This window comes from Neopsephotus bourkii, unplaced genomic scaffold, assembly GCF_033783945.1.
Source record: "Neopsephotus bourkii isolate Nb327-2 ecotype Australia unplaced genomic scaffold, CSIRO-AGI_Nbou_v1 NB_941, whole genome shotgun sequence".
Taxonomy (NCBI): Eukaryota; Metazoa; Chordata; class Aves; order Psittaciformes; family Psittacidae; genus Neopsephotus; species Neopsephotus bourkii.
The window spans coordinates 2,002,900-2,019,436 of record NW_026901435.1 but is presented as its reverse complement, the minus strand read 5'-3'; the positions used below and the strand labels follow the sequence as shown (position 1 = coordinate 2,019,436).

At 36.5% G+C, this 16,537-nt stretch overlaps 1 protein-coding gene across 4 annotated transcripts in view; it reads left to right on the top strand.

Annotated features, from left to right (window-relative positions):
• The window catches only part of BCKDHB (branched chain keto acid dehydrogenase E1 subunit beta), a 117,210-nt gene that overhangs the window by 11,104 nt on the left and 89,569 nt on the right, over positions 1 to 16,537 (top strand). For all 4 annotated transcript variants that reach the window (XR_009726266.1, XM_061358370.1, XM_061358371.1 and 1 more), the window contains exons 4-5: positions 12,518 to 12,651; positions 13,297 to 13,452. Coding sequence is in view for 3 of the 4 variants with exons in the window: in XM_061358370.1 (XP_061214354.1) it covers positions 12,518 to 12,651; positions 13,297 to 13,452 (290 nt within the window). In the remaining variant the exon portion in view is untranslated. The remainder of the gene's footprint in view (positions 1 to 12,517; positions 12,652 to 13,296; positions 13,453 to 16,537) is intronic.

Below are 16,537 nucleotides of genomic sequence, written 5' to 3'. Positions count from 1 at the left end.
CAAGCGTGTGTCACTCTTATATGTAGGATAAAACAAAATAAATCTCAGATCATTTCCTTTCAGGTAATTCTGAATGGTTAGAGACATTTAGACTTGCAGACAGTAGTAAATGAGGAATAAGCATCTAAAATAGGTTTCCTTACATATAGTAGAAAGGGTGCAGTAAGTACAAACAAGTAACTTGAAGTTTTATTGCTTTCTTGCCCTATTCTGTTCAAGCATATAGGCTGCTTTTATAAATAATCTTCCTATGCTGTATTATTTTGATGCAGCTAGAAGTGTGGATAAAGTTGGTAGGATTTATTTTTTTTCTTTCAACCCATATTTTAAAAAAACCCCAAAAGTGTAAAATAGATGGGGAGCAGATTGTAAACAGTAACTAGTGTCTGTTCAGTTTGTCCAGGATATCTTCTTTCAAACTGGAAAATCATGGGGAAAAAAAAAAAGGAAAATCAAGAGAAGAAATAACACTTGTGTTGAATCCCATGAGGGTGGGAGAAGTTGAGTCAAAGATTTCCCCTGTGGAAAATTTCCAACACATCAAAAAGCAAGTGATTGAACTGCAAATGAAACCAAGAAAATAATACCTAATGTCAGAATGACCTAGTCACGTTAGCAATCAACAGTCAGCTGGATGCTTTAAAAATGATTTTATTTATCACTTAGATATTTGTTTTCCTCTACTTTCTGCCTGCCTTAGAGAATTAGAGCTCTGAAGCACAGGGCATGGTTTTTAACAGCTGGCAAAGGCTGTTTCTTAGCCTTCAGCCATCAAGTTTCTCTGGCTTCCCTACATACAGACCCAGTGGAGGATTATTATTATGGTTTGAAGATTTTTTTATTACTGGTTAGTTTTCTCTGGACTCTGCTTGCTGCAACTGCTGGATATGGACCATTCAAAACTGGATACTTTGTGTCTTACTGAGTAAATCCCTGTTATTTACAGCTTTCTATTGATACTTCTCACAATAATGCTAGCTTGTTTTGTAGCAGTAATACTTATTTACAGTGTCTGATCCACTGTAATCCCTGGCTGTTATTCTGCAGACTTTGTGCCTGAGGTGTAAACACCTGTGTGTTTTCAAGGAACACTCCATTCTCAGTAAATGAGTTATTTGTTTATAGTAAAATAATTCAGTTTTTTTTCTTTATTTGACCAGAAGATGGCTGTACCTAGCCATGCCCAAGAAACATCAGCCTTTGTAAAATTGCAGTAGTCATTCTTTGAAGAAAAGTACTTACGGGAACATAGTGTTATTTTATGAGCTTGAACTGTAGAAAACTCCTGAAGGCAATTTTTGTGTTTAAGTGAAATGGCTATGGAGGAAAACATGGGTGAGAACATAAGGTTGTCCCCAGGTTGTTATGGCATTTGTTGAAATTTATTGGGTAAGGATTGGATAGTCTTACAAAAACTGCTTAATGTCCTGATGGCTTTTAGTAGCATGAAATAGTGGGGGAGCCAACCTTTTGAAACTCAGCTAATATTGGTAATGTGGTTTTTTTTCTTTTTTCTTTTTCATTCTAATAATTTGCATCCAAAATCTATAAAATACTTTAAAATGTTTATATTATAAATCCCTTCTGTTAATGATTCCAGGAAATTGTTTATTGTGGAGACTTCACAGCATGTTACTGTCAAGGGAGCAGAGATCTGTCAGTGGAGGTTCTGGGTCTGTTTTTGTGGTGCCAATATTATAGTGCAAGAAGTACAAGAGCACAGTTTGGATGGGTTGTTTGGGGCCTGAAATGCAGTGTATTAAGATAGTATGTTCTGCCTCTCAGGAGCTATTAGTGGGTTGGTATTAACTTCAACAAGTGGGGAGACACACCGTTTTTTCTCTTTGAGATTTTTATCAGTAATCATGGAGTCTTTTGCATGCTTTAAGAACATAGGAATATGCTATTATAGGGAGAAGAAACTCGGCCCAAAGTAGCATCAAGAATAAGTGTTAGCGGTGTATTGAATAAAGAGAAAACATTAGCTTAGTGCTTCAGAAGCAGACTGAAAGCTTGTTGAAGGAGCACTGTGCTTCCTCTTCTATGCAGATGCTGGTCCATCATAACATATTGCACATGGTAGAATAAAGTAGCTCAGAATTTTTGACATGGTGGATTTAAGATGAGGGTTGAACATTTTATTTTAGAGTTTAAGATGACTAGTTCTTGTGTACAGATCGAGGAAAATGTAAGTAGTCTGGAGTTGGATTATCCTTGTTTCTTTGTGGATGGATTTAAGACGGAGAATTCTGCAGCTTGCTTGCCTGGTTCTTCCAGAGCAATTGGCAAGATCTGGATTTTGTTCTGATTTATATGAACGTCTTTGAACACTAAGATCTGTAAAACATGTTCCAGACTCATTTCACAATAGAACATTTTGTTCATTTTGATCTTAAATAGCCAATACTTAAGATTACAATTAGGAAAAAAAAAAAGCTGAGAACTTCATACGATGTCCTGTTACACTGTTTGTATCTGTGGCATACTGATAAAAGCCAGTTGGTGTCACAACTAGGTAGATTTTTATTTTTGTTTTGGTTTTATTCCTTTATTGTTCTGATAGTGTGCCTAGTATGACAACGTTTTATTTGTTTGGGACTAACTAATGTTTATTATGTTTCTTTTTATATATTGTAAACCTGTTTGAGAGAAAGGTAAAGGATGTAAGTTTCAGTATAGAACTTGATACTCAGTACAGGGCCTTTTCTAACACATTTTTAAGGTATTTCAAGATGCACTGCTGGGCAAAAAAGTATGTGCCACTGAACTTTACAAATGGAATTTTCCACTTCAGAAAATACTTGCAGTGAAACATATAAAGTAATATTTTGTAACACAGTGTCAAGGAAGATGAAACTTTATGTACTAAAGACACATGATGGAATCAATGAACATAACGTATTTTCAGTCTGTGTTAAAACTAGGTTTGCAAGCACAGGTTGTCAATTGCCTAAGCAGGTTTGCAACAGAAGCACCCTGAGGAGCTGGTTAAACTTCATTAAACTTGATTCAGAACCATCTTCCAGTGACCATGTTGACATAACATGCTAGTCATTTATCATAAAAGATCTAAAGATCTCTTTTTTTTTTTTTCTGATTTGTAGAAACATTAAATCTGCAAAGCCTGATAAGGAGTTTTCACACTTGTATAGAGTACCAAGTATAAATCAATTGATTGATTTTTCTCGTACATGTGCTTTGCATTATTAAGGGACTGACATGGCTCCAAGTGAGATTCTTGAAATGTTTTTCATTTCTGCAGATTCCTGCTTATTCAGCACTTTGTTCCTAAGTACTTCTTTAGCACCGTTATATCCTTGCTATTGTACCGAGAACAGTTGCTTCACAATTCAGGGTAGATCCAACATGCTTTCAAATTTCCTAGAAAGTATTTCTACACTCCTGATACTGAGTAGTGTGGGAGAGGCTGCCTCATATTTTACACAGTTTTGCTCATTCCTCAGTTTGTCATCCAGATAGTGTACCCAGCCTATTACAGGAGGATTTTCATTAACACCTTGTATTATTTAGCTTTGGTAACTGTACGTATTTTCCTGTTGGATATCTTGTCATGTCATGTAATGTTGCGGACCTAAGGCTCTTAACCAAGACACGATATATTAGCTTTATTTATACCCTTTATATTAGCCTTATTTATCAGCTTTAGTTATAAACGTATATGAGTTTGGTAGATGTTGATTTAAAGGCATATCTTTGGAAGTAAGCGTTCTGTCGTCTGGTGTAGCTTCACCTGTCTATAGTCAATTATGCTTTTCTGTAAGTATGCTTCCCACACAGCATTTTTTTTTTGTGGTTGAACAAGGAATGTCATTAATCATAGCTGGAGTAACACTTGAGTGCCTTGCTGTGGTTAGGCACTGTGCTTTTTTTCTTTAGGCTGATACAACTGGGTATATGAGCCAGATGATCAGAAGGAATTCAGTGTGGAGTGAGCTACCTGCATAGTCATCAGTAAAAAGACTCTGGTGAGCAAATCTGCCACTTTGATGTAAGCTGCTTATTGAATACTTTTCTAGCAGTGTGGAGCTGAATCAGCTCTATTTTATCAATGTCATGAAATGCTTCCATCAACAGGACAGGCACAGACATAAAAAAATTTGGGCAGTCAGCATGTAACCCTGCTTAGGACTGTTAATGAGTCATAGAATCATAAGGGCTGGAATGAAAAGACCTTGAAGGTCATCTGGTCCAAACCAATACTCAACATAGAGCTGGTTTAGGTTGTCTGTGGTCTTGTCCAGGTGAGTTTTGAGTATGTCCAAAGAAGGAGCATTTACAACCTCACTGGACAGCTTGTTCCAGCATTTGACTACTGTCATAATTAGTTTTTTTCTCTTACCTGCTCAGTTTCCCTTTCTGCATCATTCTTTTACTGTGTACCTGAACAGAATCTGATCTTTCCTCGGTTATACTACTGCTTGGCTGCTTTTCATTGTGGAAGGATGAAATGACATGCAAGGTTATCAGCATTTGAAGTTATGCCAAAGCTTTGCATCAACCTTGCTTGACCCTTACTGTTCCCACTTCTTCTCTAAGAAAGGGAGATAATTAGGTAATATATTTTAATATTACTGTTTTTTATCTTTACCTTTCAATGGGATGCTAGTTTGTTACAAATGTCAGGAAATCTGAAGTGGAGGAGAGGGTGGAAAAGCAAGTTTTCCCAATTTGCTTTACGAAGGTAGAGTTCTTTATAAATAAATTCATGGGTCTTCCCTCATCCAGGAGGCCATAAGCTGGACAGTCGAGTAAATGCTGAATGTTATGTTCATGCTGTGAGCGACTTTAAGAATTTAACTAAGGTTTACTAGAAAGCAAGTTTCCTTTCTTTCCAAACCCACAATTCAGTAACTATGCAGATTATATGAACTTGTAGATAGTTGAGGACGTTGCTCCCCAACCATGTTAACATTTTCTTTATACTTAGCAGTCCTCCTGCCTCTGATATTGTTTAGGGTCTTCGAGAATGAGGATTAAATGAAAATGCAAAGAACACGCTTTTGTTTTTCACCTAAGGCAGTCTTGGAGAAGAGGAGGTGAAAGTGCAGTTTGGATCTGTGGAGCTCTCAGGGGAAAAAAAATGCATTCTCTTAAGTAAAAGAATGATGTGTTGAGAACACTGTGAGCTAGAACTGTTAATTCAAATATGTGTGTCTATTCAAACATATGAATGTTTTGGAATTAGTAACTGGAGGAGACTTGAAAGGAAAAATTGCCCTTCAGCTGTTCTTAATTTCCAAGTTATTTGAAGTACTCATCAGAAGTATGGGTTATGTCAGTGGAATAAATTATAAACCTGTGAGGAATTCCTGTTCTTACCAGTTACCTGTCAGAACAGGTGTCCTTTTTCTTGGGCAATACTGTGGTGATTAGTGCTTCAGAAGGGTGCTTTCTTCTGGGCAAGTGAATTTATTTTTATTTTTTCCTCCCCAAGTAAAGCTTTATTAAGACTCCTGTTAACAAGTGAAACTGAGTAAGAAAGACTTATCAGTGATTTGACCTTTATAAAACTTTTGTCTAGAATACGAAGTTGGGTCATTGATTGCAGTGTAGAGTATGATAGCAGATTTAGCTGACCCTGTGCTTGGTGGCTCACAGATTTCTGAATTATTAACTAATTTATGTATCTTAATTGCCATAACATGACTTTTTGGAATAATTAAGGAAAATGTAATGGCATTCTGCCATAGAATTAGTGGCCAATTAATCAAAACTTGAATGAATTTTTTTATTCAAAGTAACTAAATGTTGTCATTCTTTTCAAAACATCCACACAATGAATTTTTTTGTGTGTGTATATGTGTTTCTCCTACAACTGACACTACTCATTGCACTTGATTTGAAACTTTTTACATTGACTTCAGTGGGAGTTGAGACCTGGCTGCTCAGCCGTATAGGCTCCTCTGATCTACACCAGAGGAATGGCTGAATCCTTGAAGTCTGCTGTGAATATATTGGCATATACAAATGTTCTTAGCTCAGTCTGTACAGCTCTTGTAGGATACTGAATTGGGAAAGAACAGGAAAGGAGTAAAGCTCAATTCTGTAAACTGTGTTATTTTACACACAGTAGGTAAAATTCTTCATGAGTTTTAAGCTACCTGCAGATGAAATCCTTTTCATTTCATACAGTTTTTATCTGCTAGGTAGGTGAAATGATCTATTTTAACATGGGCAGCTCTGGAAAAAGTAGCTTTTTAAATGACATGGCACGTTAGTGTGCAAGGATTCGAGATTAAGAGGTAAACCATGTCTGTGTCTATGAAACAGCCCTGCTTTGGACTTGTAGGTTTGAAATTTATATATTAATCTGGAAAGCTAATGTGTTTTTACAGATGTTTACTACAGAGGAACAGTGCCCATTCCACAACCCTTTTTTTTTAAAAGCTGACAAAGTGTGACTATGATATCAATAGAAGTGGCAGAACAAGTTGATTAAAATGAATAAGAAATTACTAGAACATTTGAGTGTTCAACCAGGAGTTGTACAAGAGCTGAGTAGTAGCCAGACTACTTCCTCTAATGCCTGCCCTCTCATATGGCGTTAGAAAAATGAAAGATGGTAAGTGTCACCAATTGTGAAACAGGGCTTAAAAGGGATTGTGGGACCAAGGAAGTATGAATGCTGGATAGATCGTGTTAAATTATGTTAAATGTGTTGAATTAGTTGACCTGTGTGGATCACAGAAGTATTAGGGTTGGAAGGGACCTCTGGAGATTATGTAATCCAGCTCCCCTGCCAAGGCAGGGTTACCTAGAGCAAGTTGCTGGAACGTGTCCAGGTGGGTTTGAATGCCTTTAGAGAGGGAGACTATGCACATATGGGAAAGAATCATAGATATTCTAAGATTAGAGCAGGTTTCTAAGGTAGGACTGATTCAAAATCAGTGATTTCTATTTGAATTTTCACAAAGTACTCCAGTGAGTAACAAAGAACCCAATCTGCTGGGACTTCAGTTTCTTTCCAGTTCTCTGTTTCTCCACATGCATCCACATTGTTGCAGTTGAGGACAGAATGTATTTAGCTTCTTGGACTCTTCTATTGACTTCTAGTGGATGCTTTAAATGGAAATCACAGAAATTATGGGGACAAATAAAATGCTGCCCAGGAATATTGCTAATACTACTCAGTACTGGCATCTTCTAAAATGTCTTTTTTAATACAAATGATGTAGAAATTTATAAAAAACAAACTGAAAACCACCTTCCTATGGCTAAATCACCAGCACTGCTGCTTAAACTACTCAAATTGTTCAATGTATACTCAAAGTGATGCAAAATTACCCAGAGTTGGAGCTTTGGGTGGTGTGCTAATGTTACAGGGGGTTTGATATTGTTTGGATATCTCATTTTTGAAGTTAAATTAAGACAGGAACATGATTCATTGCAGATACCAAACTCTGAAATACTTTTTTCCTGATGGCTTGGAACAAGTAAAGATGGAGCAGGCCAAAACCTTAATGCACAATAATCGACTACGTATGTCTGTAAACATGTTCTGTTAGGTTGCTATGAAACTTTTTATTGCTGGCGGGGAAGAACATTACTCTAAGGCTGCCTTAAAGCTGTTGCCCCTTACGCAAAGGGTTAGTGGTAATTTGAACCTTTGTAGGGTACTTAACTCATTGCTCCAAAAGTTGGAGAGATAATTTTTTTTGTTTAATTAAAAAATAGAGGAGGATGAAGTAATTGTTTAAAAATTGTTTTTAATCAAATACTGCATTTTTCTTTTAATCTTATCAGGTTTACCTTATTCAGTAATACTTCTAGTGTATTTGCTCTCCTGCTTAATGTACACGTAATCTTCTCCCTGAGTTCCTGGGATGGAAAGATGAGAAGAATCATCTTTTATCTGTTTTTTTCACATAGCCCTGTTTGCCACATTGCTTCCCTCACTGCTTGGAAAAGGGCACCAACCTGTTCAGGTGGCTGAAGCTAGGGATGTTGATAAAGCTGGGCAGGTTAATTGAAATGGACACGAGCATAACGTCTTTCTTCAGAGACTGACGCACCTGGTTTCAGATAATGTAGAGGTACTGCTTTCACTTGGAGTGACAAGTCACCTTGTGGAGTTTGTGTTAGCTTGTTTTGAGCTGCTGATGCAAGTAATAGGAGAAGAGTACATTTAAGGAAATGTTACTTCATTGCTATGGAAATGAAATACGGAAAGACAAAGTATCTCTGGGTTATTTGCTTGTTGCAGTCAGATTTCAGCTGAAATCTGACTCAGATGCTTTGCAAGGGATGATGTGAATGGCTGTTTATCAAAATTGACTTCCTTTTCAGATTTTGAAAAAATGTGAAAATTAAAATATTTGAAATAAAATAGAAATACATAGGCTTAATGCCTTTGAATGTTCAGTGATTACTAAAACCAAACAAAATATTTAATGGTTTTTCATACTGTATCAATAAAAATAAGACGTTAAAGGCATGCCATACAATTTTTAATGTTCAGGGAAGTTAATAGGTTTGTTTTATCCCAATGATCTACGTATCTTTTTGTCCTAAAGAGCTAGATTTTATGTAGAAAACCCTACAACTTGAAACTATCTAAGGCTCTTTTTGCTATCTAGTGAATAGTGAAGTGCTTTAGGTTTTGCTTTTAAGGGATCAGCATTATTGTTTTAAATGTGCAGTCAAGACCATTTCTCACTAGTAAATCTAATTCAGTCACAATTACTTGGCTCTTCTTTTTACTATTTTAAGCCATAGTACTTCAGGATTATGCCTTTAGTTCTAGAGTTCGAATTAGGTGCTTCAAGCTGATCCTGTTATAGGTGTCATGTTGTTATTCATGTTTGCTTTTATTGATTCTCACTTCATTTGTCTCATCATAGTCCATTGGTAGCAGCATGATGCCTTTAATGCCGCAGTGGTATTTCAGCAGTTTTAGTAGGGTGTATTTTATGTTTTCAATCAGAGTGGCACACTGTTGCACTTTTAAATTAATTCGTCTACCCCAGATTGATACTAAAGAATTGATTTTGGAGTTTTTATTAATTATTATCTAAAATTGATTATTTTACAGGACCATTCTAATACATTTATTTTTTTGTGATGAAATAAAATTATTTATGGAACCAATGTGTTAGGCTATTTCAGAGTACCCTGAAAAATCTTATTAACAAGGAATAAGGCTAGATGTGCTTAGTGCGCTCTGGCTTCAGGGCACTTCTCAGCAGTCTGAGCTTTTTTGCTCTACTAAGACAGTATATTTTGTAGGCTATTTGGTAGAGTCTTAAAGCAGACTTAACTGTATTTCAGTAAAGTGGTATGTGTTAAAAATGGAATAGACATGCACATGGATGGAAGAAAGGGCCAATTTAATATTTTCATTTCAATACAAAATGCTATATTTTTAAATTTACTGTGAATTTAAGATTTTTTTTTGTTGTTAATTCTGTCTCTTCCGTAGTCTTATTTTTTTTTCAGTGTTTTGTTTGCTGTTTATGTCCTATATAAAAATGTAAGCAAATGAAATGGAATATATTGATCTGCCAATAGATTTTTAAAAAGTAGGAAAGAGCAATATGTCTTAGTAATGTTAATACATTTTTAGTTTATTAAAATCTGAGATGTTTTAATTTGAAAAATGCATCAGTGAAAGAGATGGAGAACAAGATGTCTAATTCATGGTATCCTGAATTAAATAAAAAAGAGGGAAGGAAAGGTTTGTCAAGTGATCATAGTCTTACAGATACAGATACAGATACAGGGACAGCTCTTGTGGTTGCTTCCTTTTGTGGTTGCAGGGCTTCCTCACCTTCACAGGTGCTGGTAAAGCCTGGGGTAACTATACATTTGCATAGGCAGTTTATGTTCCTCTGTCCTTGACCATAGTGCCTGTCAATGGAGGGAGTGCACCAGGGGACACTGTATAGCTTGGGAACTGGGATTACAGGTTCAAAAATAATCACGTGTTCTCATTGTTACGGGAGTTCCTTCATCTTTGTATGGCATTATTTTCCTTCTCCATCCTATGGATTAGTTTATTGGTCTATTTATTCTGTAGAAATGGGACTAAATAGCCCTGAAAGCCAAAGCTTCTTGTTCTGGGTGGGAGAAGCATGGTACTGATGTGACTGAAATCCCCTTTTGTCTGCTCTTAATGGAAAAGATGATTCTGTGTGACCCTTTCTGAACTCATTTTTGTTGTGCCTTGGGCTTTAATTAATTGATATGTGTCAGAAGTGAGTATAACTTAATTATAGGACATGAAAACAAGTTCCATCTTCAATAAATATCTTCCCCAGTTCTAGGTTTCCCAGAGCATCCTCTCTTTCTGCTGCTTTGAATGAAAACCTGTCAAGGCTGGGCTGTTTTTATGTAGTGACATTGCTAGACACATTGGTAGTACTAGTAAAGAAAGAGTAGAAATATCAAACTAGTACTGTTACTGCAGCATCCTGGTAAAATAAAAGCCTAGCAAGAGTAAATGGCAGCACTATGAAGTTACAGCCATTCTTACTTCCTATGCCATCTTCAGTGTGAATAACTTTTGAGTACACTACCTGTAGAGATTATTATTTCTCTTCCAAGAGATGGAAAACAAAGTTCAGATCGCCCACATCTAGAAATTACTGAGATCATCTTGCGCATTTACCTGGGAAATGAGAGCTAGCAGAATCTTCTACTTGTAAAATGTTCTGTGATCTTCAAGGTGCTTTGCTGTGTTTCAGAGTTGATAGGGGTGTGTTTGACATCCAGACAACAAAATCCTACTTTCTTTCAAAAGCTATGCAGTAATTTTATTAATCTGGAACTCAGTTTTAATTACTGAGCTAGCTGTGGTAATGTTTCTATCTTCAGCAGCAATAGCAGGACTTCTGTTGTAAGAATTTAAAGTTTCTTGGACACTTATTTCTAAACATAAACCAGCCCAGTGTGCATGTATCTTAAAAATATTGTAAGTCTCAGGGATTTTTGTTTCAAGCAATGATTTGTAAGAAATGAGTAGAAGTCATAGAAGTTTGGAATGACTAATTTGAGAAAATGGTACTTCCCCTCTAAAAGGTGATATTTAAGGTGCTTGAAAAACGTTTCCTCTGTCTTGCATGCAAAATCATAGTGTCCTACAGTTATGGACTTGGCTTGGTTTGTGTAGCCTCACTGACACCACCAAGACTGTAGTATCATGTGACAGCATGTGGTTTTTTTACTTGCCATAAATGAATGATGTCTTTGTCATGTTCCTGGTGGAGGGAGGGGAAAGAGAGTAAGGCAGAAGGAGAACCAAAGACTAATTACTGATAACATCTCAAAAAAAGAAAACCCCCTCCAAACTGAGCAACCAAACAAAACCCAACCAAAAAAACCCCAAACAACCCAAACCAAAAACACAACCCCCTCTCCCCCCCCCCCCCCCCCCAAAACCCCAACCCAAAGCGAAGTAACCCTTGAAGCAGGAAGCTCAAAACACCATGTAAAGCATGTGGACAGGGTACAAGCAGTGACAATGCTGTGCTGGGTGATGTGTGAAGATGAAGGAGGTGTACTTCAAAGATTTGTAAAACGTGTCTCCGTTCGTGTATTGTAAATACGGCTGTGGGCAGTGGTTCTCCTCTTATCATCCCTTTCTAAAACCTTTTATCTTCTTTTTCTCTAGTTCGTTACCTTGCAGCTATAGGAATCTTCATAGTAACAACTTGTATAATTATAAATCAATTAATTTAGTCTTTCTTTTTAGTTCTTTATTTGGTGGTTATTTAGTTACTGCTTAATTTATTTCATAGCCACTGGTGTGCACTGTGATCACTTTTTTTCTCATCCAGTTTGAAGTCTTAGCATATTCATGCATAGTGGACTCCAAGAGAAACCTCCTGTCTATTTCCCAATATTCTAAACAGAAAATTTAACAGCATAAACTAGGTTCCCCTGCTTATCTGCCGGGGCATAATGCTGGCAAATATTGCAAACATGTCTTATAAAGGATATTGTGGTTGTGTTTCAGACAGTATTGTTTATGTGGAGTGTGGGGAGGAGACAGTGTACTTTCATACAGATGCTTTTGTAGATCCATCTGCTTTGAGTATGGACAGTGCATTTTGACTGTCTGAAAAATGTTGAAGTAATGGTACTGCTTTTTATTCTAAGCTTATTTTAAATGCTTGTAAGTAGTCTTTATTCCTCCCATATAAGCATGAAGGGTATGCGTGCTTATCTCTATATTCATCAGAACAAATGATTTTCCTTAAAGCATTCAGAGCATTTTAAGTTACAGAAGCTGTTCTTATTTTGTTTCTCCTTGTCTTCCTCTGAGCTGTTACTATTAAAATGAAAGTACATTTACCTGTAATGGATGTGTATTGTTCCTACACCCATCTAAAGAGCCGTCTAAAGAGCCATATGCTTAATTACAAATGACTTGTTTATAACTTGAATATTTCTGGGCTGTGTTTTTGACTTACTGGCTGAGCTTAAACCATGGCAGTGTGTTAAAGGAATGCTTTATTTCTATCTATTTATTTATTTATGTATTTATTTATTTTAATAGGTAAAGATAGAGTTTTCAACACCCCCTTGTGTGAACAAGGAATTGTTGGCTTCGGTATTGGAATTGCTGTTACGGGTGCTACAGCCATTGCAGAAATTCAGTTTGCAGATTACATTTTTCCAGCATTTGATCAGGTTAGTACTAATAAATTTAAGAGAAGTAAAAAGAACTCTTGTGACTGCTTAAATTACTCTTCTGTTGGCATTAATACTTGGTTTGAATATGTAAGATTTGCAAATATATCCACAGCTGTATTACTAATATTTATGCATGCTTAAAGTAAACAGGAAGGTACCCAAGCCAGTTTGAAGGCTCGTTAAATAATGGAAATTAAAAATGTGGTTTGAAGCAAATGTCTCTTTGTTTTCATTTTTGGTTTTCTGGGTGTGTTGGCTTCAGCAGCTTTAAATTTGTCATCTGTGTCTTCCCAGCACCACCTCTCATTTCTCTATGCTGCTGCAGCTGGCCATGGGTCCACAAAACAAACTACAGATTTGAAGTGGACTGACTGACATTGTGGGAAGGGGGAAACAACTGGATTATATGGCAACTCTCTAGGCCTAGGCATCTAACTTGCACACACTCCATTATTGCTTCCTTTGCCTTGGAAATTGTTTGCCTTTCCACTGTCTTACAGGATTCCTTTGCTTCTAATTTGGTCCTTTGAATCACATGCATGGTGCAAATGATATAGCTGCATCTCATGTATTATAGAGGCTTAATGACACATAACTAAAGGTATTGGACTGAATATTACTTTTGTATATCAATCTTCCCAGATTGTTAATGAAGCAGCAAAATATCGTTACCGCTCCGGAGATCTGTTTAATTGTGGGAACCTCACCATCAGAGCTCCCTGGGGCTGCGTGGGTCATGGTGCACTATATCACTCTCAGAGTCCAGAAGCTTTTTTTGCTCATTGTCCTGGAATAAAGGTACAGTTACTCATATTTTATGAAGATTAACTTTGTTAGTTTGTTTTTTAATGGACCTGACTAACAGTGAGTCTGGGAGCAGGCAGGGAAAGAAGAGTGGAAGTGGAATTCCACACCAAAATATCTAAATATGTTAATTAAAAACTCTCAAGAAGTTTTCAAGTTATAAAATTTAAACTGTGTTAAGTGTTTGAGAATTTATAGCTATTATTGAAGTAATTTGTAGTAGATTTTAGTAGATGTAGTAGCATTTTGTGTTTGTGTGCTTTTTGCTGTAAAAGCATGCATTTTTAATCTGTGCCTAATATAGCACAGAAACTAAAAGCTAACATTAATAAATAGTACTTTCCTTTTTTTTTTCTTCATTTCTGCATTTGTCCTGTTAAGTGCATTAATAAGTGAATAATCAAATTCATTTATATGAATGACAGTGACTGGCAGTGGGCACAAACTGAAACACAGGAGATTCTGCCTGAACAATAAGGAAGCACGTGGCATAGGTTGCTCAGAGAGGTTGTGATATCTCTGTCCTTGGAGATATTCAGAAGTTTTCTGGGCAGCTGGCTCAGAGTGACCCTGCTTGAGCAGGAATGCTGGACTAGATGACCTCTGGGAGTCCCTGCCAACATCAACTGTTCTCCGATTCTCTTATAATAACTTTAGGGAGGCTTTATGTGCAAGATGGTGGCATCCCTTGAAGCTAAGATTCCTGGGAATTAGATGGATAACTTCGCTAGAGAAGAGGGAGGGGTGAGATCTTATAGTTTCATATTGAGAGCACTGTTTGCCAGCTCTCCATTTTTCTGGGTAAAATTTTGCCTATGGACTTGAACTTCTGGATTAACTGGCATCCAGTCCATTGAGAAATGACTCACAGCTTGATCAAAGTGGAAGACTTAAGCAAACCCAGTATTTGTATGGTGAAGACACATGTTCATTGTTTATCTGTTTAGACTATTATCTATATATGATTTTGGTATTCTAAAACTCCAGATATTAGTCATTTACAGGAAGGCCATAGATCTCCTACTTGTTTCTCTACTTAAATGAAACATCTTGTATTATTCATATTTCCTGATATTTGAGAAACAATGAATTTTTGTCTTCGGGTATTCTTTAGGGTCTCTGAGGTGTTCCTATTTTCATCTTGAAAATGTTTCCTGATATAGATAAACGCAGTTTACAATGTCTTTTGCCAGGTATTTGGATCAAATGGTTTCTTGAGCTTGTTTAAAAACTAGAGTAGTTTACCATCATATGGAAGCACAATATAACTTACATGATTAAGACACTGATGCCAGGTGTAGCTAACTTATTGTGATCTGAACCAAGTGCTGACATTTAGTGGTACACTCTGGTAAGTTAATTATTTAATTATCTAATTTATCTAATTCATAGTGAGCTAGCACTACTGTGCTTATTCTTCAAATAAGTTAACAAGTCAGAATTTTATTTAATCACTTAAGGTGATTTAATTTCTTTTCTCTCATGTCTGATCTTTTTCTTGTTGATTTTTCACTTTCTTTCACTTTTCCTTGGGTAAAGTGCTGAAATAGGTTGCTACCTGTAACATCTCTTTTAAAGGTAAAGGGTACATTAAATTCTGTGGAACTGATGGAATAATATAGAAGCCTAGAATAGTTAGGGTTGCAAAGGACCTTAAGATCATCTAGTTCCAACCCCCCTGCCATGGGCAGGGACACCTCACACTAAACCATGGCACCCAAGGCTCTGTTCAACCTGACCTTGAACACAGCCAGGGATGGAGCATTTATATGTTAGTTTTTGATGCATAGAGAAGTATTTCAGACTCTATCTTTTGAATTTTGTATCTTTGTCAAAATAATGTTGTTGCTTTAATATTTTTTGCACAGATGTTCATTTATGCAGTTAATGTTTAAGGCTTTATCTTCAAAGTTGCAGGTCTTTTTTTGAATGAATCCAAACCCAGCCCTTAATGTATGAATCCAAAAGTGCAAATGGACTTGTGGTTCAGATGCATTTGCAAAAGTCTCAATCTGTGCATATTTTCTCTGAATTACAGTAGGAAAGGTCATGTGTTGCAAGCTGGGAAAGGTAGGATTGACAATTTGGGAGAGAGGTTTTCAAAAGTGCCCTCTTTATTAAACTCTGACCTAAGATTTTTGTTTTTTTTTTTTGTTTTTTTTTTTTTTTTTCCTAAGGTGAAGTTTGGGTATTCCAAGCCAAAGGGAGTTTGTATAACTTTCAGTGCTCAGGGGCAGGACTGTAATCATTAGTACTTATGACAAGGCTTATCAGGGTGACAAGGACACTGCTAGGTGGTTGTATCTGTTGTGAGGATGTATGTCTTAATGAATCTGACTGATTTCCATAATCACTGTATTGACTCTCATCATTCTATTGTTCCCGAATATTTGCTGTCATGGCTGGAAGCTTTCTTTTAGTTTCCAGTCTAAATTTGTCCCTGACTAACTTGTATATTTAACTTCACTGTCTTTCATCTTCCTGTTCATATACTAAGAGAACAATTGTTTTCCCTTCAGTCTTTGTTTTATTGGACTAAGCAAGTCAAAATATCAGAGAGATGTTAACAATTTCTGAAGCTTTATTGGCACCTTTTTCAAATTTTCCTTCAAAACAGTTGATATAGTCATGAAGTATTCCAGCTGAGTTTCTAGTAGTAATTTTTGCAATAGTACTAACAATTCCCGGCCTATATTATTATGCTTTTTTTAGGGCTGCATGGCATAGTGTCCTAGTCATCCTTTGAGCAGATAATAAATTCAGATCTGAATTTCTACTGCTGTGTTCTAAATTTATAACAAAAATGCAGTCCTTAACTGTGTGACTTTTCAGTATGTGTTGTTCATTTGCCTTGTGCTTTCATCAGTCATGTCTTTTTGTTATGTCGTTACCACCCTCTGTAGTGGCTGTAGTGGTAGTGACTCGCAGCTTTTGAACAGTTTTCTTTGCCATGTTCTGACTTAACGTCATGAGTGAATAAGGTAAATAAAGTCTGTCCTAAAAATGATGCCTAAGGAGCTGCACTAGTAACATCCATGGGTAAATTCTCATGTGTCTTGATACCAAATACTTTGGTGAA